The sequence below is a fragment of the Penicillium waksmanii genome (genome assembly GCF_028829765.1).
Source record: "Penicillium waksmanii strain IBT 27052 chromosome Unknown utg000009l:1.0-4314994.0:1.0-4318279.0, whole genome shotgun sequence".
Lineage (NCBI taxonomy): Eukaryota > Fungi > Ascomycota > Eurotiomycetes > Eurotiales > Aspergillaceae > Penicillium > Penicillium waksmanii.
The window spans coordinates 3,196,317-3,217,235 of NW_026643255.1; the positions used below are offsets into that span (position 1 = coordinate 3,196,317).

The following is a 20,919-nucleotide window of genomic DNA, read 5'->3' on the forward strand; positions in this document are numbered from 1 at the left end:
CCTCGGCTGCGGGCATGTTAGTGAGCGCAATAAACCAGTTGACGTTTTAGAGCCGGCGGGGCAGTTGTTGTCTCCCATGCCTAATTGTATAGCGCTCCTTTTCCTTGTTTCTGCCACTTTCTTTCCTCCATGCTAGTCCTTGGTCCGGTGTTATGGCCCTTTTGAATTTGAATTCCTTGTTCTGAACCTAGTTCCCCCCCTCGTATTTCCTAGAGCTTCGTTAAAGCTTCGTATAAGTACCACAATCGTATGAATTACTTTTCCCATACCAATACTATAGCATACGTTATAGAACTGCAACTCAAGAGGATCGCCGGATCGCCCGTTGGCACCAGCGCCCCGGCATCACGTGAGGGCAATCTCTCTGAGCAACGAGACTAAAGACGACCTTCGCGAAGGGGCAATTAACACGAATAAAATACAGACCAACAGGCACAATTCAATGGTGGAACCATATCCGGTTTCCCTGCAGCTACCACTATCACTACAACGTCCAGCGCGCCCGCGGTCTCCACCGATCCTCTCTTGCGCCCCGCCCTCTCATTCGTCGTGGGAAATTTAACTGCCCGCATTTCGCACAACCACCCCTCCTTGTCGCATCTTCCCACTCCCCCCAAGATACTTATCCGGAGATTAGTGGCGCGATCGACGCCCTGGAGATTCACTCCTCAATATCGATCATTTGCAAGGATGGCTCAAAACTCTGCCTCCCAAGACCCCAGTGAGTCCCTACCCTCCTATGAGTCCATGAGTCACCTAAGTTACGAAGTACTCATACTGATGCGCCGCTTCATAGCTGGGTTGCAAAATCCCCCTCCGACCCAAACTCCTCAGACTGAGGCTGGACAAGATGCCTCCGCCGTTCCCAAGGTGAAGACCGAGAAGGAGTGTATGTTGGACCCCGCGGAACCTTCAATTGTCTTGTTCACTTGACAAGCCCTTCGATCTATATACTCGGATATCTTCTGACACATATGTTCGTTCCAGTGGAGCGTGAGCGCAAGAAGGCCGAGAAGGCAAAGAAATTCGCCGAAAAGAAGGCCAAGGCTGCCAGCCAGCCCGCCGCCGAGCCCAAGCCCAAGGCCGAGAAGAAGCCCAAGGTCGAGAAAGAGAAGACCACCGACGCATACGACCCCAAGGTTATTGAGGCTGGTCGTCTCGAGTGGTGGGAGGAGCGCGATCTCTTCAAGCCCGAGTTTGGCCCCGATGGCAAGGTCAAGCCCGAGGGCTCCTTCGTCATTCCTATCCCTCCCCCTAACGTCACCGGTTCCCTACACATGGGCCATGCCCTCACCAACGCCCTGCAAGACACAATGATCCGCTGGCAGCGTATGAAGGGTAAGACCACCCTCTGGCTGCCCGGTATGGACCACGCCGGTATCTCTACCCAGAGCGTTGTCGAGAAGATGCTGTGGAAGAACGAGAAGAAGACCCGTCACGACATTGGACGCCCCGCCATGACGAAATTGATCTGGGATTGGAAGGATATGTACCACGCCAACATCAAGAACGCCCTGCGCAGAGTTGGTGGTTCTTTTGATTGGTCTCGCGAGGCCTTCACCATGGACGCTAACCTGTCGGCTGCTGTTACTGAGACCTTCGTTCGTCTTCACGAGGAGGGCATCATCTACCGTGCTAACCGTCTCGTTAACTGGTGTGTTGCTCTGAACACTTCTCTGTCTAACCTTGAAGTTGAGAACAAGGAAATTGAGGGCCGTACTCTCCTCGATGTGCCTGGCTACGACAAGAAGGTCGAGTTCGGCGTCCTGACCCACTTCTGCTATGAGATTGATGGCACCAAGGAGCGCATCGAGATTGCTACCACTCGTCCCGAGACTATGGTCGGTGACACTGGCATTGCCGTCCACCCCACGGACGTGCGTTACAAGCACTTGATCGGCCAGAACGCTCGCCACCCCTTCGTTGACCGTCTTCTCCCCATTGTGGCCGATGAGGCTGTCGACCCCGAGTTCGGTACTGGTGCAGTCAAGATCACTCCCGCTCACGATTTCAACGATTTCACTCGCGGAAAGGCCCACAACCTAGAGTTCATCTCCGTGATGAACGACGATGGTACCTTCAACAAACACGCCGGTTCCTTCGCTGGCCTTAAGCGTTTCGATGCCCGTTACAAGGTCATTGATGCTCTCAAGGAAAATGGACTGTACGTCAAGTGGGAGCACAACCCCATGAAGGTCCCCCGATGCGCCAAGTCCAACGACGTCATCGAGCCCATCCTCAAGCCCCAGTGGTGGATGAAGATGGAGAGCCTTGCTGGTCCTGCCATTAAGGCCGTTGAGAACGGCGATATCATCATTCGCCCCGAGAGTGCTGAGAAGAGCTACTTCCGCTGGATGCACAACATCAATGACTGGTGTCTCTCCCGTCAATTGTGGTGGGGCCACCAGGCTCCCGCCTACTTCGTCAAGATCGATGGCGAGGACAACTCTGATAGCGATGGTGACTTCTGGGTGACCGGCCGCACCGAAGAGGATGCTCGCGTCAAGGCCGAGGCCAAGTTCCCTGGCAAGACCTTCACTCTTGTTCAGGATCCCGATGTCCTTGACACCTGGTTCTCTTCCGGCCTTTGGCCTTTCTCCACCCTGGGATGGCCCCAGAAGACCCATGATTTCGAGAACCTGTACCCCACCTCTGTCCTGGAGACTGGCTGGGATATTCTCTTCTTCTGGGTTGCCCGTATGATCATGCTTGGTATCAAGCTGACTGGACAGGTTCCCTTCAAGGAGGTGTACTGTCACTCTTTGATTCGTGATTCCGAGGGCCGCAAGATGTCCAAGTCCCTGGGCAACGTTGTCGATCCTCTCGATGTCATGGAGGGTATTCCCCTGCAGACTCTTCACGACAAGCTCCTCCTTGGTAACCTGGCTGATAAGGAGGTTGCCGCTGCTACCAAGTACCAAAAGAAGGCATTCCCCAAGGGCATCCCCGAGTGCGGTGCTGACGCTCTCCGCTTTGCCCTTGTCTCCTACACCACCGGTGGTACGTAATTCTCAATCCATTCCCACCACAACATGACGCTAACAAAAAATTTTTAACAGGTGGTGATATTGCATTCGATATCCAGGTCATTCACGGATACCGTCGCTTCTGTAACAAGATTTACCAGGCTACCAAGTTCGTTCTTGGCAAGCTGGGCGAAGACTTCAAGCCCCAACCCACTGCAGCCAAGACTGGCAAGGAATCCTTGTCGGAGCGCTGGATTCTGCACAAGCTCAATGCTGCTGCTAAGGAGGTGAACGAATCCCTCGAGGCCCGTGAGTTCTCCAGCGTCGCCATCACCACCTACCAATACTGGTACGGCCAGTTGTGCGATGTTTTCATCGAGAACTCCAAGTTCCTCTTGGCCGAGGATGCTTCCCCTGAGAGCCGGGAGTCTGCCAAGCAGACCCTGTACACTGCTCTCGATGGCGCCCTGACTCTTATTCACCCCATCATGCCTTTCGTCACCGAGCACCTGTGGCAGCGTGTCCCCCGTCGCCCCGACGACAAGACTATCTCTATCATGACTGCCAAGTTCCCCGAGTTCAAGGAGGAATTCCACGACCCTGCGGCGGAGACCGCCTACGAGCTTGTCCTGAACACCTCCAAGGCTATCCGTTCCATTCTGGCTCAGTACGATGTCAAGACCAAGGGCGATATCATCATCCAGACCTACGATGCGACCAGCGAGAAGACCATCGCCGAGCAGATGACTAGCATTCAGTCTCTGGGTGGCAAGACCCTGGGCGAGCTGTCCCACCTGGGTCCCGACAACAAGACTCCTCCCGCGGGATGTGTTGTAGCCGCTGTCGGTGCTGAGGCTGCCGTCTACCTCCGTGTTTCCAAGGAGGTTGCCCTTGAGCAGGAGGAGAAGGCCAAGGCCGGTTTTGAAAAGGCACAGGAGGCTGTTCGCCGATCACAAGGCATCATGGGAGGCCCCAACTGGAAGGAGAAGGTCAAGCCTGAGGTTCGTGCCGCTGAGGAGAAGCGTCTTCGCGATGCCGAGAGCGAGGCTGCTCGCCTGGAGGAGCAGATTAAGGAATTCGAGAAGCTCCGTCTGGAGTAAAATACGGGCGGATTGTACCCGGATAGCAATATAAATAAAACGCAATATGCAATCTTTCTCTTGTTTAAACATTTTGGCCATGCAAAACATCACGTAATAGTTGTCCATAGTCCCTATAAAATAGAGGATGTGTCTGCCTCAGGCCAGATTTGCCCCGGTCGGACTTATCGATAAGCAGTGCCAAGACCTGGCCCAAAAGTTTTCTGCGTTTTTTACTCCGAGTCTCCTCAAGAAAACCAACCCCCACCATCACAATGTTGCGCGAAGTGTGAGTAACAGCCTATTAACATTTCGATATTCTTCATCTGACATCTTCCCTGCAGTAAAGCCAAGAACCCGCGCACAGCGCGCATTCTCAAGGCGCGAGAGCCGCAACTCATCGAGCCCCCAAAGAAAACGCTAATTCTCCACGGCACAAAATGTCCCCAGGCACTGGACACCGTGCTGAAGACCTTCCACTCCCTCACAAAGCCTCACTCCGTCCTGTTCCACAAGAAGAATGAAAACATTCACCCATTCGAGAACCTCGAGAGCATGGAGTTTCTGGCCAACAAGAACGAGTGCCCTCTGGTCGTGTTCGGCAGCAGCAACAAGAAGCGTCCCAACTGCCTGACCCTGGCCCGAATTTTCAACTCACAGCTTCTCGATATGTGCGAGCTTCTTCTCCTGCCTTCTAAGGGCGATAACGATATTCCTCCCATCAACGAGCTCACCATGCACGTCGGCTTGGGCCTGCGACCCATGATGCTTTTCGCCGGAACCCCGTTCGAAGACCCGACTTCCTCATCTCACGCCATGCTCAAGACTTTCTTCCTCGACATGTTCAAGGGCGAGGAGACGACCGCTATCGATGTCGAGGGTCTGCAGTACGTTCTGATGGTCGGTGCCGAGGAGCCCCGTGACAACCTCTCTCCTGTTGTTCACTTGCGTTGGTACAAGGTTATCACAAAGCGCAGTGGCCACAAGCTTCCTCGCGTGGAATTGCAGGAGATTGGTCCCAAGTTCGACTTCAAGATTGGCCGTATGCGTGCCGCTTCAGCCGACGCTATGAAGACCGCCATGAAGCAGGGCAAGCGGCCCAACGTTGATATCAAGACGAAGAAGAACATCATCGTGGACTCGATCGGTGACAAGGTCGGTCGTGTGCACCTGGGCAAACAGGATCTTGCGGGCCTGCAGACGCGTAAGATGAAGGGTCTGAAGCGTCGTGCTGGTGTGGAGTCAGATGAGGAGGAGGAGGGCGAGAATGAGGATATGATGTCGGTGGATGAAATCTCGGATGATGAGGAGAGCCACAAGCGGGCCCGTACTCAGTAAGAAAGAGTTGGATCTACTTGCATTGTTGCGTATCTATTTTCAACGGCGTTTGGACCGGCTCCCGGGGTTTTGTGCTTTTGAGGCCTGTCTGCAGTGTATGTCATGTACGGCATGGAAAAGTATAGAAGCGCTGCTTCCCAAACTGTTTATCTAAGAAATGTCAATAACTATTACCAGACCTACTACAGTAACTACTAGTAACTACTGCTACTACTACTGTAGCCCTACCCAACTGGGTAATGTAGTAGCCACCTGGGCATCCATGGTCCACGTGACCCTGACGTAGCTCGGCAGGTCTCACATGCCTCGGTCCTTTCTCCAGGCGGTTCCGACGCAAACTGCCGTTCCCCTCCCCCATTCCATGATTCTCGACTTCTTTTCACTTCTCCTATTGAACTTCATCGACTTTCTGACTACCTACCGTGGTGTTATCCCCTAATAGACATCTTCGTTCGACAACGACCTCCAACCGAGGTCCCGCGGCGCTATGGATGCGCTTTTGGTGAGCAATTCCGCAAAGCGCAGCCCACATGCGAATGACAAGCCAGAGAAGCATCGTTAACACAAATTACACCATAGTCCCGCCTAGACGAACTCGTCCTAAAACCCGAATTCCAACCTCTTCTGTCGCTCTTCAAAGGCGCGCGCAATGGTGTCGTCTACGGATCGAAAGTGCGGTTCCCGCATGCCCTGGTGTACGTCGGTTCCACGGAAAGCAACTACAGACAACTGGATCTGAGACTGACCGGGGTCATACCTTATATCTAGCATGATATTGCTCTTTAGATCAGGATCGTACGTGTTTACACATTCCTCCCTATTTCCGCCTCCTTATATCCCCGCATTCCGTCCTATCGCGTTCCGCTTTCCCTCGGACTAACCAAGCCGAACCGCTATAGATTCCGACAAAAGATCAAGCTAGTCTTGAATGCCACACGCCTACATGCGCGAAACCTCGCCACGTTCGCAATCATCTATAAACTCTCCATGATCGTCTTGCGAAACCTCGACACCTCCGGTGCCGCGAAAGAAGGCCGCTACGATAGCTTCTTTGCCGGATTGATGGGTGGATATGCGGTCTTTGGCCGACAACGGGGGAGTATCAGCCAGCAGGTAAGAACCTCGGCCCCTCTCGGGGCATCGCTCTGCCGAGACTCGTCCTGGGAACTACATTCCTTGCGCAACGTCCTTCGTTCTTTTTTTTCCCTTTCTCTATGTAGTATTTGCGTTGCTAATAAACCCCCAGATCGTCATCTACGTCTTCGCCCGCGTGATGCTCGCTATCGGCAAACTCGCCATCCAACCCAACATGCACCCACTCTCATCCCTCATCACACCCGACGCCCGCGCAAAGATGACCGATAATGCCTGGCCCGTCTTCGCCAGCATGACTTGGGCCTCGGTCATGTATATTTTCCGCTGGTACCCGGATACCCTTGCCTCCAGTTTGCGGAGCAGTATGGTATACATGTATGTTGCTCCACGGCCCTTCTCAACGGCCAATGCTGTTTCTTCTTCCTTTTTACTAACATCGTGATTTAGTTATGCTGATTCGGATCACTGGGACTCATTACGGACACTGTTGCTACATAACAAATGAGCGCCCGACGCTTCCTGTTTGGCCCGGTGACTTCCTCATTTTCTTCTTTCATCCAGCTGGTTTTGGATTGTAACGGCGTAAAGCGTGGAGTACCTCTTTCCCTTCATTGGTCCGAGTCTGGTATTTTTAAGACTCGTTCATGATGTGCATTTCTGTTGATTGTTGATACCGCCGCTTTGTACTATGAAACATGGACATTGTCCATTGATTTTCCTTTCCCCGTTGTGTACCTACATTTTGCATGGAATACGATTATTATATAGGCTACGGTATAGTTTGAAATACTAGAAATATTCAACAGGTATAAGTGGTAGTATGTCATTAAAGATCTGATTGGTAGATCATTCGAATTGAGGTATCAGTAAAGGACTCGCAGTAGCTACTGGTAGTTGATAGTACAGGTTCAAGAAGAAGAGGGGCAATTAATTGACCAGGTCATTCGTCCCAAGGGGAGCTGGTGTTAGGTACGAGGCGCATCAACACACCAGACCCCGGAAGGGGATCCATCAGGCGGGGAAGGTTCCCCTATCACTGGAGACGGGTCCACGATGCCTCCCACCAGCAGTGGTAGAGGGTTTGGTTCATAAGCAGATAACATCACAGGCCGAAGATCTTTTTTGTCGATCGGCGAAATAAATGGTTCCATTTCGTAAGGGCACTCCTAGTGCTGGGTATTTCCCTCGATTTCGACCAAGACCTTCAAGTCACCGTCCATCCATTCAGTGGTCTCGGCTGTGAGAAGAGCGATGGTCCACTCTTTATCAGCTTGGACAGGGACGATACCCTGCGGTAGCCAGGCTTTGACTTTCCACGAAGCAAGCGTCTCTCGCGCTTGTTGGGTATTATGATCAATGCTGGCCGATCCATTGAGATTCGGGTAGCGGCGGAGAATTGCATGTTTGACCGTTTCGACGTCTGGACATTGGCCGGCGGGAAGGTCGAGGCGAGGTAAGATACGCTTTCCTTCCTGGACTATGTTGATTCGGAGGTATGTTTGATTTTGCGTACAAGGGTTATGTGTAGGGGCGGGTGAAGTGTTTGTAGTTGGCTGAGTGCATGAGGGGAAATGATGGTCTTGACCTTGCGGAGGGTTGTGGGTGCCTTCTCGAGAGGCAATGTTCTCTCGTATGATTCTCGACACATCGCGTGTAATACTGCTTGCACTGTTTGAGGTGTTAGTGATGATCATAACTGGTGCCAAAGGCTCCATGTTGAAACTTACAACTCATCTCGGGCTGGCAGACTGCGACCTCCACCAATCCGCCAGGATAGATCTGATGCAGTATTTGAGTGAATGATACGGTTGATGTTTCCGTCCTCGCACTCGGACGAACACTCGCTATGACCATTGTGAACGACATAGTAATGGCTATCAACCGCAGCAACCAATCCACGCCAATCGGGCTGTTGGAGGCCGGAAACAGACCAGAGACTATCCAGCTCGTAGTCTTGATTGTACATGTCATAAGTTCTGGCAATTTCATTCCAGTCGACGGTATACCCGTCCAGCAAGAGATCAGTCAGTCCAATTTCGACAGGCTGACCAGGGTCCATGGGAGGAGGCTGCGGAGCTGAGATCGAGGGAGGCGGAGGCATGGATTGACTCAAGCTCTCTGTGCGGTGATTCTGGCCGTGCATCTGAAGCTGCTGCTCGGGAGAATATCGTGGACCGCCCATCTCAGCGAAGCTTTCATCCGTCTTCCGACGATGTCGTTCATCGGGGCCACCTCCTTTGCGGGTTTCAATGGCATACTGGCGTTGTCGTTCATTCGTCACCATTCTTCTCAATAAAGGAATGACTAATGAGATGATCTTTTGAGAATCGCGTGGCCAGATGTATGTTCTCGGACCCATGCCCTCATTGACAACATTTTCCCCAAAGAGTCGATCTCCGTTACCCTCGCTATCCAAAAAGGTCCTTGCGCAATTCCATAGGCGCAATTTAACCATTTCGGTATCACCTTTTCCTCTTTGGCCAACGCAGTCGCGCCGCTCTGGGTGATCATCATTCAGCATGTAGGACTTGGCTGCGGCTTGAAGATGAAGGAAGTTTTCTGGAGATAGTTCAAGTGACGAAAAGAGCTTCGACATTGGAGGTCGCGTCTGCTTTTTGTTGGTCGATGGTTGGCGGAAAAGCGCAGCAGCGGAATGCACACCGACTGCGCGCGCCTCGGACAGGGACTGCGGGGGCACGGATCGAATATTCATGCTGTCACTGGAGTGTCCATGTTGGGTAGGTTGAGGTTGATAGTGTTGCTGTGCGAGACCCGCTCCGGCTAGTTGGGGATCTAGATTGTCGTCATTTCGCTTCCTCTTCTTAGAGACAGTGCGACTGAGACCGGACGATTGCGAGTGATCATTCGGCACTCGTAAATGCCTTCCTCCTCCCATCCCGGAGCCAAAGTGTGCATCACTAAAGGTGTCATCTCCGAGATGCATATCTGCGCTGTATCCGTCTAATTGATTCGATGCTGCGTCTGCGGTGGCAGCCGCCTGCGCCACTGCTGCCCATTCGTTGACATCGTGGTCTGCCGCGGCAGTCGCTGCTTCCACCAGGCCCGCTAAATGGTTGTCATTGGATGCATATCCACTGTTGGGGTCGACGTTTGAATTAGACGTTTGTGTAGGCATACCGGCCGAAGAAGTGGATATTATCTTAAAGTCGGAAGCCGAGTTAGACATGGCGCGGTATCGGAGGTGGAAAGGCAAGAATGTCTGGATAATGGTGTTTTTGGGAGTTAAAGAAAAAACCGCGCGCGACCTCAATTTCGAACTGCCGGGGCGCGCGACTTATTCTGTTTCCAGGGCGCTTCACGGAACCTGCTCAATAGACTCAAATGACTGTAGTTGTCGGGGAAGTAAAGCTCCGAATAGAGCGCGTGGCGCAAATTAATCAGCCAAACAGGCGACGGATGATGAGGCGGTTGGATTGGCGACGGAGGAAGGAGGTAAGCTGGGGATGATTGGAGGGAATCCTCTCGACTCCACGCCCCAAACGGGGGTGTCAATCGTGCTGGGGATTGAAGTGAAGTAGCTCGGGCGGAGCTCTGACGACTCCGGGCTGATAAGAACGCGACTGGCGACGGTGGATGTTTGGTTCGTTTGAAGGAAGGACAGACAGTGCAAACTTCCCATGCCACCTGCCTATCACGTGATTCTGTGGTTACATTGACGCACGTGATCCAGTTAATTGCCCTACTTTGGCTTTGAAATTAATGTCAACTCTATCTTGGATATAGCCTGTTCTATTCAGTCCATTTACTGCATTTAACTGACTGCTCAAGTCTCGAACAATCATTCTCTGCCATTTAGGCTATATGTACTACTAGTAGTTTCTCTCTCTTTCCAATCCCTCTCTCTAATAACAAACTGGCAGTCCCAAGGTTGCATCTTATTCTGTTCAACAATAATAAATTCAGAGAGAGATGAATACGGTCTTGTTTTCTAGCAGTGATTTTTCACCTGGAGGTATTTCCCAACTGCCTGTCGTTAAGAGGATTTGATCCCTGGAAAATTAATGGGCCGCACCGGTTCTTCTTGGAGACATTTGAGGGGTACAGGCTAAATAGAAATTTGAGAGGTTTAGATCCGTCAACAACTTTATGCAGTAGCTAACACCTATGATTCGCGTAGTATTACCAATATTTAATCTGAATTATCTATTAACGTGAACGACGAAAGGGTTATCACCACTCAAGGGGCCAACCTTGGAATACAATTCAATACATATACAGTTCGTTATTTGATGAACTTTTTCTGATAGTCTCGATCACGCAACTTCTTTGGCATTTCCTAAAACTACTATATTGCGGTGAAGAACAAAGGGCTCTCTAACTAAAGAACATCGCATCGATTGCTCGTTTGCATTCCTTACAACCAACGCTATACTCATCAGACAGTTTCCATGTGTTCACCTTTTCCTTCCTTCTCCATGTCGTCCTTCTCCTTTTGAGCAATCGTCAATTCAACTACGTCTGCCCGATCACCAACGAAATATTTTGCAACTTCTTCCATCGGAGTATATCTCGTTTCAACAATATATTTCCAGACTACAGAAACCTCAAATCCAAGAAAGCTGCAATAGAATAGATAGTACTTCCAGCCGATTGCGTCAAGAGCGAGGCTGTTGATATACTGGTTGAAAAAAACCGCCACAAGGATCACGAAGGAAGCTATAACACTACCTTTGGCTCGTAGACCATATGGCAAGATTTCAATCTGGTAGGCTGACAAAATTCCCGTTCTGTAGTTCATGGTTAGTAAATCGTTTCTTTGCTTCACTGATAGAATCTTACTTGAAGTTGTAAAAGAAATTGTAGCAGAATATCATGGCCACCACTCCTTTTCCCAGGCCCGGTTCGTCTTTGATCGAATAACGTGCGCTAAGAATGGACCATACGACAAAGGTGACTAAAGTTCCAATTGTCCCGATTAAGTACATTGGTCTGCGCCCTAGCATGCCAATCAAGAATGCAAAAGTAAGAGCGACAATGAGACCCCATGATTGCAATCCACCGTTGATACCAAGCTGGTCTTCGGCTTCAGTGATACCGATGGAATTCATGAAGACGGTCAGATAGTAAGATACAAGACCGTTCCCCGACCACTGACTGAAAAGGGAGAGCGCAGCAATAATACCGATACGTTTGCGATTTCCTGGCGCTCTTAGGAAGTCAGTGTATTTTGTAGTATTCTTGACATTGTCATCGATCATGAATGAAGTCCGAATTTCCAGATATTCCAACTGAATGAATTCATCTCGAGAGTTCCCATTTACTTGGTGGTATGCCAGAATTTCGAGAGCCTTTTCCGGTTGGTCACGGCTGATGTACCATCGGGGGCTTTCAGGGATGAACCAAATAAAACATAGAATAATTGAACTGCACAACCAGAAGAGACGGAAGACGCCAGGCCCAGTTGCTTGAGATCTTAAGAGTACCAAAGGTGACCCAGGAGGCGATAAATGAGCCAATTCCGTACGAAATACCCATAAATGTACATAAGATTGCACGATTTTGGGAGTGAGAAAGTTCAGCAACTAGCAAAGGCGCTGCTGCGGTTGCGATAACCATTCCAAAGCCTATCAAGAAACGCGACGCCACGAACATGCCGAGGTTGAGCGCACCGGACTGTAAGCCAAGACCAAGAACCACAATAAGCGAACCGACCACAATGCCAGATTTTCGGCCATATCGATCAAGCAGTGGGGGTATGAAAGGCAAACCAATAATGGATCCAAGGCTCGTTGATGCGTTGAAGAAGCCAAGGATGCTTCCTTTCGGATGGTCAAAGTATATTTGCCAGTAGGGCAGACTCTGGAGCCCATTAATCATTGACCCATCAAATCCATTTGCAACGTTGCTTAAGATAAGAATGCAGCAGTAGAAGTATAACTTGCGAAGGTGGGCATCCATCCACCATTTGACACGAGGATGTAGAGAATTGGCAAAGAAGAAATACCCTTTGAGAGGCTTCTGTGGTTCTGGGGCCTTCAGCTGCATGGTGCAAGAATTAATTTTCTTTTTTCTCAGCCAAGAAAAGTGACCTTTCCCATAAGTGCCCAGGTGGTGGTAAAGCAGAGGAGTTGATATACCCCATCTTTTCTCAGATCACCTCGCAGCGTATTCGTGCCATGGTTCTAAAGTCTCCGATCATTCATAGCATTTACAATGAATATATGCGGACTGACTTTAGGCTAGAACTGCCGACTATTATCTAAAACGTGCGTAGCTTTATCTCAAACAGTTTCCTCAAAATTGGGCTTGTCGGCCTTACGGCAAATTACCCGGGTAATGACAGGAATTATCAACTGCTGTTTTAAAAGAGGCGTACGCGTGGAAGGATCAATCCATATTTATTCCACTAACTCACATGTTCCGAATCTTCCGTGAAATCTTCTCCTATCCCCACCACTGCCATGGCTATAGTTCCCATTAATCCCATTATCTCGGGCTTTGCTCCTGATCCGTCCGTTGTTCAGTTGGAGGGAACCTTCTTCCTTGTGAACTCATCATTTCACATGTTTCCCGGTCTACCGATCTATGAATCTAAAGATCTCATAAACTGGGAGCACATTGGTTCGTCGGAAACAACTAGTACTACTCTGTGATATCTGCGGCGCATGCTGATGACGCCCAGGCAACGCTTTCAATAGACGAGAGCAACTGAGTTTATATAACTCCGAGGGGAGTATTGTCCCAGAAGGAGATAAAGGCAGACCGATCGTCGCTGCTGGTGGCTTATATGCTCCAACTATGAGATATAAAATGGCACTTTTATATCATCTGCACAAACGTTTCCTATCATGGAAAGGGGGCCGAGGAGGCACGACCCAACTTTCTTGTTTCGACGCGGGACATTCGGTCTGATCAATGGAGTGATCCCGTAAGATTTGATTTTGACGGGATAGATACTAGCTTGTTCATCGGTAGTCTAGTACAAAAAGTGTCATTCTCCCAAAAAATTGTGTGATCTTAATTCTGAAATGCTGGCCAATCCAGCTGGCCAACTAAAACGCAAGAAATAACAATGGTATAAATATACAGCCATTGAAATAGGAGCTTGATAGATCAGAAGCGCAGCAAAAAAACGCATCCCAAGTATAAGACAAAAGCAACAATGAAAGAGCTAGATAATCTAACTGTAGACTGCCCAATATGAAACCCATCTCAAACGCCAAAAAGTAAATGGTAGTATATAGCATATAGATCATGATGTTGTGTTCTGGAGGGAGACCGAACATGGGGTTCCAACAGCCAGAAGCTCTAGAAACCATCGCCATATTTCCAAGGTCGCCCAACTTCTTCGGCACGAAGCCTGGGGTCGTTGCCTCGGGCGACCGCGTTTTCCAATAGAGCTTCCACCTCCCGCGTTTTAGCAGCCAACGGTCTTTCATTTTCAGACTTGCCGCCTGGCGGAGGGATGTTCAAATCCATGGTCTCATCTAGGTCGCCAAAGCTTTTGGTCGTCTCAAGGTCTTCCGACATCCAATCGAAGTTATCAGCCTCAAGCTGCAACTCATTCCGCTCTTCCATCGCCTCCTGGAATGCTCTAAAATTGTCTAGGCCACCAAAACAGAATCCATAGCCATCACATAGACAAACGCTCTCATCCGGGCACAAGACCGGCTCGCCGGCGAAGACGTATTGCCAAAGATATTCCCAAATTCGCCCAGTTATATAATCACTCAGGGTAGTTTGCAGAAGCCAGTCACGGTAGAACACGAAGCGAGAGCGAGGGATTGTTCGAATACGCTCCTTTGATAGGGCGAATTGGGCACAGCAGGGCTGTGCCAGGACCGACGGGACTGGGTCGTCGGGGAAAATCTCGCTCCAGGCTCGGGCAAGCACGACTTCTTCCTGTTTTGTCTCGTCGGGCTCGATTTCGCCGGGGTGCATCCAATCAGGACACCCGGGGCCCTGACCGCAGCGGAGATTCATATAGCCTTCTCGGATCACGCGGTTTAGATTCAATCGCCTTACGGTCTCCGCAGTATCGCCGCCGAAGAGGTTTTCGTTGTGCCATGCATTCTGATGTGCGTGTACGAAGACCGAAACGTCGGGAAGGTCATCGTAGAAATCAATGACATAGGTCAGATAGATCATGACCTCGTTGCCCTTGTTCACAGGTGGGTGCAGGGGGGGCCGAGGGATCATTCGCGACGTAGATAGCCGTATCCCAGTCCGGAAGCTCCTCTGCGATCCAGCGGACATCTTCCTCTGTTGTGCGCGGCACGACGAGTCGTTTTGTATACTGCGTTCCGAGCGGTTTGGGAATTCCGGTGACGAAGTTTGGTCGTGGAACGTAAGGGTATGGTTTGTTATGACCGGTGCTGACATTATATGCCATTGACCAATTGGTACTGGCGCCGGAGCCATGGGAATTGGAGGGAAGATATTCTCCCAGGCCGATGGCCTGCGGGACGGACTCCCATGCGTGGGGTTGGCGCAAGCTGCGAGCTGTGAAAAAGACGAAAGTAAAGAAGCAGAACCCGAGGAAGAGAACCGCTCGCCGTGAGAGGACCATCGAAAGGGGTTGGCGGGATGGGTTGGACGCGGAGAATTATCTGTCCTACAGGGCAAACGTTAGCTGGGCAGTCCTGGCAAGATGCTAACTGTTGGATCCTGTGGTATGTGTGACAGGGCGCAGAAGCGATCAGGGTCGCGCGATTGACGTACACGTAGATCAGGGGTAAATCATTGCAGTCAACAAGGTGGCCTCATTGCAGGGCGGGAATGGGGACGTAAAGGAATGGAAGGGTCGATGAGATGGAAGCAAAGCACCGACTCAGGGAGAGATCACAGATCACAGATCACTGCTGGAGTTCACATAAGCTCCAGTCAGTCCCGTCCAGCCAATCGAGCCAGGAAGGGTCACCACCGTGGGGCGAATGGAAGGGGGAAAATGTGGTCGGCGGTGGATCGCCCACTGAGCACTGCCCGCTGATGACGAGTATTCCCATGGCCATGGCCCCAATCCAAGACTGAACCCAGTGGATTAGAAGCTTCACTGGCACCGGTTCAGAGATGAGATCCCTGCGGAGTACGGGGGATGGAGTATATACGCGGTCCTACAGATCTTGCAGCATAATGCAATACTAAAGTCGTATGGACTCGTCTCTTATACTACATGCATCCGTGCCTGGCCATCAGTTCCCACCTGCCAGATACTTTACTACGGAGTATCAGATAGATATTTCCACTACATTTCTACTACTCGTACGCATATACTAACTGAACAGTGAATACTATCCTAGATATACATCCTGTACTTGTACAGAATTGTGTATAGACTGACCAATCAGAACACGGCAGTTATCAGTCCATTATCTCACGTGACACCGCGAAAACCTGCGGCGCCGCAACCTCCAAACGGGAAATTTCTCGTTCATCTTGCTTCCCCAGATGCGCTCAGGCTGTCATGATGCAGTCTTCCAAGATCCAAGGTCGTCCCGCTGAAGAGGCCATCTCCGTCAAGGCTTCTCATGCCTCTCCCAAGAAATCCCACGACCCCTTAGCCCACCTTCTCGCCGGCGCGTAAGTTTTGATTTCCCCGTCGCCACGCGGCAACTTTTTTTTTCGGAAACAAAACATCAAGAAGCCCCAACATCGGACTAACTCATCATCTTATGTTTAAATAGGAGCGGTGGATTCGCAACTGCAATCGCAACTTCCCCTCTCGATGTCCTCCGTACACGCCTCCAATCCGACTTCTACCAACGACCCCCTGCACCTTCCGCCTCTTCCGCATCTTCCCCGATTCCCCAAATCACCAATGCCCAACACACAAACCACAAAACATCCCGGATAATTAGTAACATCTACCGAGCTGAAGGCTGGCGAGCCTTCTTCCGTGGCCTAGGACCCAGTCTCGCCGGTGTGGTCCCGGCCACTGCAATCAAATTCTACGTCTACGGAAACTGCAAGCGCATCGGCGCTCACATGTTTGGCTGCGGCGAAGATTCAACACTCATTCACGCGCAGGCCGCTATCTCTGCCGGCATTGCCACCTCCACCGCAACAAATCCCATCTGGCTCGTGAAGACTCGCTTGCAACTCGACAAGGCTCAAACAAGTACCGGAAACCGCCGGTACAAGAATAGTCTCGACTGTATCCGTCAGGTCCTTCGTCAGGAAGGTCTGGGTGGCTTGTACAAGGGTCTCAGCGCGAGTTACCTCGGTGCGGCTGAGACGGCCTTGCACTTGGTTCTGTATGAGCGTTTGAAGGGTATCTTGCAACGGTCACTCGTCTCGCCTGATGGAACGGATACGCCAACGCAAAGGGAAATCACTAGTTGGATCAGTACAACTGGTGCGGCGGGTTCTGCCAAATTTGCTGCTGCTTTGATTGCTTATCCCCACGAGGTACGTATTGAAAACAACGCACACACTCAACTGGCTCTGCTGGGAAGCTAGCCAGCCACTTACTCTGTCGAATTTTTCTAACAACTGTCCCTTTTTGCTACAGGTCATCCGTACCCGTCTCCGTCAGGCTCCTCTCGAAAACGGTCGCCCCAAATACACCGGTCTGGTGCAGTGCTTCCGACTCATCGCTAAAGAAGAGGGCATGGCTGGCCTCTACGGTGGACTGGCGCCACACATGATCCGCTCCGTCCCTTCGGCCATCATCACCCTAGGCGTGTACGAATTCGTCCTGAGACTTGTCGGCACATCCGAATGAACATAACGCTCTCCTCTTATGTGGGCTGCCACATTGTACACTATTATTGAAAGAAGCGGCTTTTCTATCATCTTGCTTTTGCTCTGGCTATTTTTCTGCGGGGCTGGTTATGCTGTTGCGAAACCTAATTGCATGTATTCTATCTACGGCGTTTGATATGGTGGGATCATCATACTGTTGCTTTTTTCGTGTTTTTTTCTTTGCTCTGGGAATTGTGGATAGAATCTCCTGTCTTGAATAACTGTATTATATATCATCTTGTCACTATCATCCAAAAGAACTTTCGACTCTTATCATTTTGTCCTGGCTCTCCTGTAATTTTATTAAAGTCCCTAGCATAGAATGACGAGGTGAGAGTCTTGAGGGCTGTGTATCATTTAGGGAAAATCTACATTGGTATAAGGGCTCAAAATGCCAGTGTGCCGCTCAGGATCAGATAGCAGTATCTTGAACATTCTTTATCCAAGGAAGCCCGAAACCTCATATGAGAAGTGGAGGAAAAGAAAAGAGAACCCGGGTATGATATTTTACTTCAAAAAACGCCATGCAACGCTGATCCAAGGAGAAGGGGCAATGCGATCAGGGGACTAGAGCTGGGAGCTCAGAAGAGGGGAGGGAAGTACAAAATTGGGGGAGGGGTATGATATCTATGGATTTAGCGGACGTTTTCGTCTGCCTCTTCCACGGTGGCTGCGCGAGCCTTGCCCTTTGATGCAGACTCGGAGTATGTGCTGCTTTCTTCCTCCGCTGCTTCCTTTGTGGGTTGGGCACCGCTGCCCCAGCTTGTTGGAATAGTAGATGGGCCTGTCTCTGGTATTTGCTCCGACTGTACATCGGTCCATTCTTGGGACGGTGAGTCTGCCCGGTGGTCCGCCGCCGCCGATGATCCATTTGGCATTCCCCAGTTGGGCAATGTAGGAGGTGCTGTTGACTGTGTCTCTGCAGTGGATGTTTCGGGGGTTGGAATCGGCGCGGTGCTTCCGGCGGGCTCGTTGCTGCTATTCGCGGGAGGCTGGTGCACTCGGGTAGGTGACTGTCCGCTCGGGAATAGGCTTGTTGTTGGTGTGGGGATAACGTTTTGCGGTGCGTTCTGACCAGTTTGCTCGTTGGGCTGCAGAGGGACAAGTGTCCAACCTGGCGGAAGGTTAAGTCCTTCCGGCAACCGGCTATCCCCAGCTGACAGGACAGAGGAGCCAGGCCCAGCCAAAAATTGACGTGCTGAGGTTCCTGACGGTCCAGGTTGCGGTGCGGTGGCTGCGGGAAACGTTGTTGGAACAGTGATATTGGCCTGTTCTTGACGCAGTCGATCTAATTCTAGTTGAAGGTTGCGCACATGGTGGAACTGCTCAGTGGCGGCACGCAGGGACATAATCTCTTGGGTTATCTGCTGCTCGATATGTTGCAGCTGAGTGTGGACGTCGGTGATGTTGGACGCTGGGGCAGGATGGTGTTGACCATGGGGTGTAGGCACGGGCGGACGACGACCAAATCCAAATCCAAATCCAATTTGACGTGCTCCTTGTGGATTGGCATTTGCCCCGGGTTGCAATGGCGCATTTCCTTGGTGGATTTGCTGATGAAGATTATTGAACAGATCTCCGCCACGTACAGCACCGAAACCGACCCGAAAAGGACCGAACTGGTAGACGCGAGCTCTGGGTGCTCCATCCCCTTGTGCACCCGGCTGGCCCGGTACTTGGTTTGGAGGAAACCCGCCAGCGCCATTGCCGGCGTTGTTAGCATTAGCACCGGCGGCTCCTCGAGCGGCCGCGGCCGCAGCACCAACCACTGGTCGCCGGCAAGTCAGGACAGTTCTGTTGTCGTTCCAGCCAGCTCCTCAAACACGAAAAGTGCAAGATGTGACCACAAGGGAGTTTCTTGGGGCGGAGACGGTCTGGAACACGCTGTGTGTCTGCAGCTGGTGGCGGAGCACCTTCTCCAGCAGCATCATCTGCAGCGGCGGCCGGCTGAACAGAAATCATCTCCTCGCGGCAAATAATGCAGACTTCTTCCCTGGCGACCTCCTCCGGGCTCGCATCCGGGTACCTCTCGTTCATGTCCCTGGTCGCATTGCGGTAACGGAGGAAGTCCATGATCCGCCGGGCAAAGGAGCGGATAGTAACAACAACGTCGCGCAAAATGTGAATAGGCAAGCCATAGAAGGTAAGGAGGATAGCAAAGAATACCAAATAGACTACGAGCTTCACAAAGTCGGTCAAAAGATCTAGGTAGAAGACCCATCTGCCCTTTTCCTCCCATCCGGGTACATCAATCTCAAGCTCATTGATATCGTTCTCATTGGGAAGGTCTGCGGGCGGGGAGCTTTCTCCAGCGCGCGCGTGCTCTCGGATTGCTTCCAATCTTGCTTCTCGGATCTCTGCTCGGCGTTCGTCCATCCTCGCCTTCAACTGTTGGCGGGTCACATAGATTTCCACCAATGCGATTCCATAGCGAGCGGTGGTGGAACTTGATAGGATGGTCAAGATTGCGAACTCAAATCCGAACATCACCATCATATCTGGGCGCGCTTGGTGTATAACCGTGTTGATGCAGTACTGCAACATGAAGGCATTGAAGAGAACCGACAACACCAACGAGGTGGCGAGGCGTGTATGAAATAATCGAGGGTTTGCCGGGGGCTGTTGCTCGAGATATTCGACCCGGCCTTCTCCAATCCATCCCCAGACCTTTCCAACCAGGAGCGAGATGAACATAACCAGAAACCAACCGCCAATCTCACCCCGGAAGATGGTCATGGCCAAGCATGTCTCGGTAACGGCGAACCACGCCCGCTCATATAATTGTTCGGTTTCGATGGGTCGCAAAGGCCCGTATAGAAGTCGCTGTAACCAGAAGAGAACAAAACCGGTCACGAGAAGACATAAATTCGTTAAGATCTAGAAGCGCGGCGCTCGGAGCGCGCGGTCAGCCACGTTTCGGGGTGGGACGACGGGGGTGACAAGCAATCAGACTAGACTGTATCAACTCACCATCAGATTCGCATTGCTCTGCGAGAGATATACGCATGCTGCGTAGAAGTTTGCTCTTTGGTGAAGAGCCTTCAAGAACACACCGGTGGCTAGGGCCACTGAGGCCTGTGAGCTGTTAGCAGGAGTCGTTCGTTGGGGAGTGATTTGAGGGGGCGAAGAGCGGAGAGTGAGAGTGAAAGGGCAGCTAGGCGGAGGGACAATACTTACCCCGGTGTAGGCGGCCAGTCTCATGGCGAATCACTGAGACACGAATTGGCAGGTCATCAGAGGAGAGAGGGGGACCTGGAAGGAGGGAGATGTGAGACGTGGAGTATGGAGTATAGAAGTAGCTGGGTAACTCCATCTGGACAGCTTTCCACTCTCCCACGTCTCCGCATATTACGTCAGCGGCACGTGCCCCAGCCCATCAGAATATCAGGCATCGACAATGACACATTTCTTGATTCAAATGAGCTTTTAAGTATCACTGGAGTTGGGGATAGGGAAAAGTATCCTGAGACTATATTAAATCACGGTTGAGTCTACAGCTAATTTGGAAATTACTCGTAGTTCTCGAAAATGGTTCTTCAATCGACGAATCCTCATCAAGTTCCAGAACCGGTAGCGGCAAGTTGGACCTGAAGAACTCAACATCTACCGTTATAATGGCAGTTCACATCCAATCAAACTCTGGGAACCATTGCCACCGCTCCAAATCTTATTGATCATAAGGCCTACCCTCGTTTCAAGGAGATTATACCAAGCTGTAAGGGTGCGTTCTTGAGCAG

General features: G+C 51.1%; 8 protein-coding genes across 8 annotated transcripts; 4 read left to right on the top strand and 4 right to left on the bottom strand.

The window, feature by feature from the left end:
- Positions 1-690: 690 nt before the first annotated feature.
- On the top strand, positions 691-4,066 carry N7481_011537 (valine--tRNA ligase; the record flags this gene model as incomplete). The annotated part of the gene is made up of 4 exons (XM_057270756.1): positions 691-721; positions 797-889; positions 988-3,000; positions 3,060-4,066. 4 exons carry the CDS (start codon positions 691-693, stop codon positions 4,064-4,066), a joined length of 3,144 nt encoding a protein of 1,047 aa, XP_057117930.1.
- Positions 4,067-4,320: 254 nt separating this feature from the next.
- On the top strand, positions 4,321-5,383 carry N7481_011538 (rRNA-binding ribosome biosynthesis protein RPF2; the record flags this gene model as incomplete). Its single annotated transcript, XM_057270757.1, has 2 exons — positions 4,321-4,334; positions 4,390-5,383. The coding sequence occupies 2 exons, from the start codon at positions 4,321-4,323 to the stop codon at positions 5,381-5,383; spliced, it is 1,008 nt and encodes a 335-aa protein (XP_057117931.1).
- Positions 5,384-5,870: 487 nt separating this feature from the next.
- N7481_011539 (Tim17/Tim22/Tim23/Pmp24 family protein) lies at positions 5,871-6,983 on the top strand (the record flags this gene model as incomplete). Its single annotated transcript, XM_057270758.1, has 5 exons — positions 5,871-5,885; positions 5,963-6,078; positions 6,283-6,496; positions 6,630-6,853; positions 6,926-6,983. The coding sequence occupies 5 exons, from the start codon at positions 5,871-5,873 to the stop codon at positions 6,981-6,983; spliced, it is 627 nt and encodes a 208-aa protein (XP_057117932.1).
- Positions 6,984-7,644: 661 nt separating this feature from the next.
- On the bottom strand, positions 7,645-9,665 carry N7481_011540 (uncharacterized protein; the record flags this gene model as incomplete). Its single annotated transcript, XM_057270759.1, has 2 exons — positions 7,645-8,146; positions 8,206-9,665. 2 exons carry the CDS (start codon positions 9,663-9,665, stop codon positions 7,645-7,647), a joined length of 1,962 nt encoding a protein of 653 aa, XP_057117933.1.
- A 1,209-nt stretch (positions 9,666-10,874) lies between these two features.
- On the bottom strand, positions 10,875-12,484 carry N7481_011541 (uncharacterized protein; the record flags this gene model as incomplete). The annotated part of the gene is given in 3 exon segments (XM_057270760.1): positions 10,875-11,226; positions 11,279-11,863; positions 11,883-12,484. 3 exon segments carry the CDS (start codon positions 12,482-12,484, stop codon positions 10,875-10,877), a joined length of 1,539 nt encoding a protein of 512 aa, XP_057117934.1.
- A 1,263-nt stretch (positions 12,485-13,747) lies between these two features.
- Positions 13,748-15,008, bottom strand: N7481_011542 (DUF3431 domain-containing protein; the record flags this gene model as incomplete). Its single annotated transcript, XM_057270761.1, has 2 exons — positions 13,748-14,599; positions 14,646-15,008. The coding sequence occupies 2 exons, from the start codon at positions 15,006-15,008 to the stop codon at positions 13,748-13,750; spliced, it is 1,215 nt and encodes a 404-aa protein (XP_057117935.1).
- Positions 15,009-15,905: 897 nt separating this feature from the next.
- N7481_011543 (putative mitochondrial carrier protein (Rim2)) lies at positions 15,906-17,162 on the top strand (the record flags this gene model as incomplete). The annotated part of the gene is made up of 3 exons (XM_057270762.1): positions 15,906-16,018; positions 16,123-16,846; positions 16,950-17,162. 3 exons carry the CDS (start codon positions 15,906-15,908, stop codon positions 17,160-17,162), a joined length of 1,050 nt encoding a protein of 349 aa, XP_057117936.1.
- Positions 17,163-17,817: 655 nt separating this feature from the next.
- On the bottom strand, positions 17,818-20,383 carry hrdA (E3 ubiquitin-protein ligase HRD1; the record flags this gene model as incomplete). Its single annotated transcript, XM_057270763.1, has 4 exons — positions 17,818-18,950; positions 19,006-20,059; positions 20,153-20,257; positions 20,360-20,383. The coding sequence occupies 4 exons, from the start codon at positions 20,381-20,383 to the stop codon at positions 17,818-17,820; spliced, it is 2,316 nt and encodes a 771-aa protein (XP_057117937.1).
- Between the last annotated feature and the right edge of the window lie 536 nt (positions 20,384-20,919).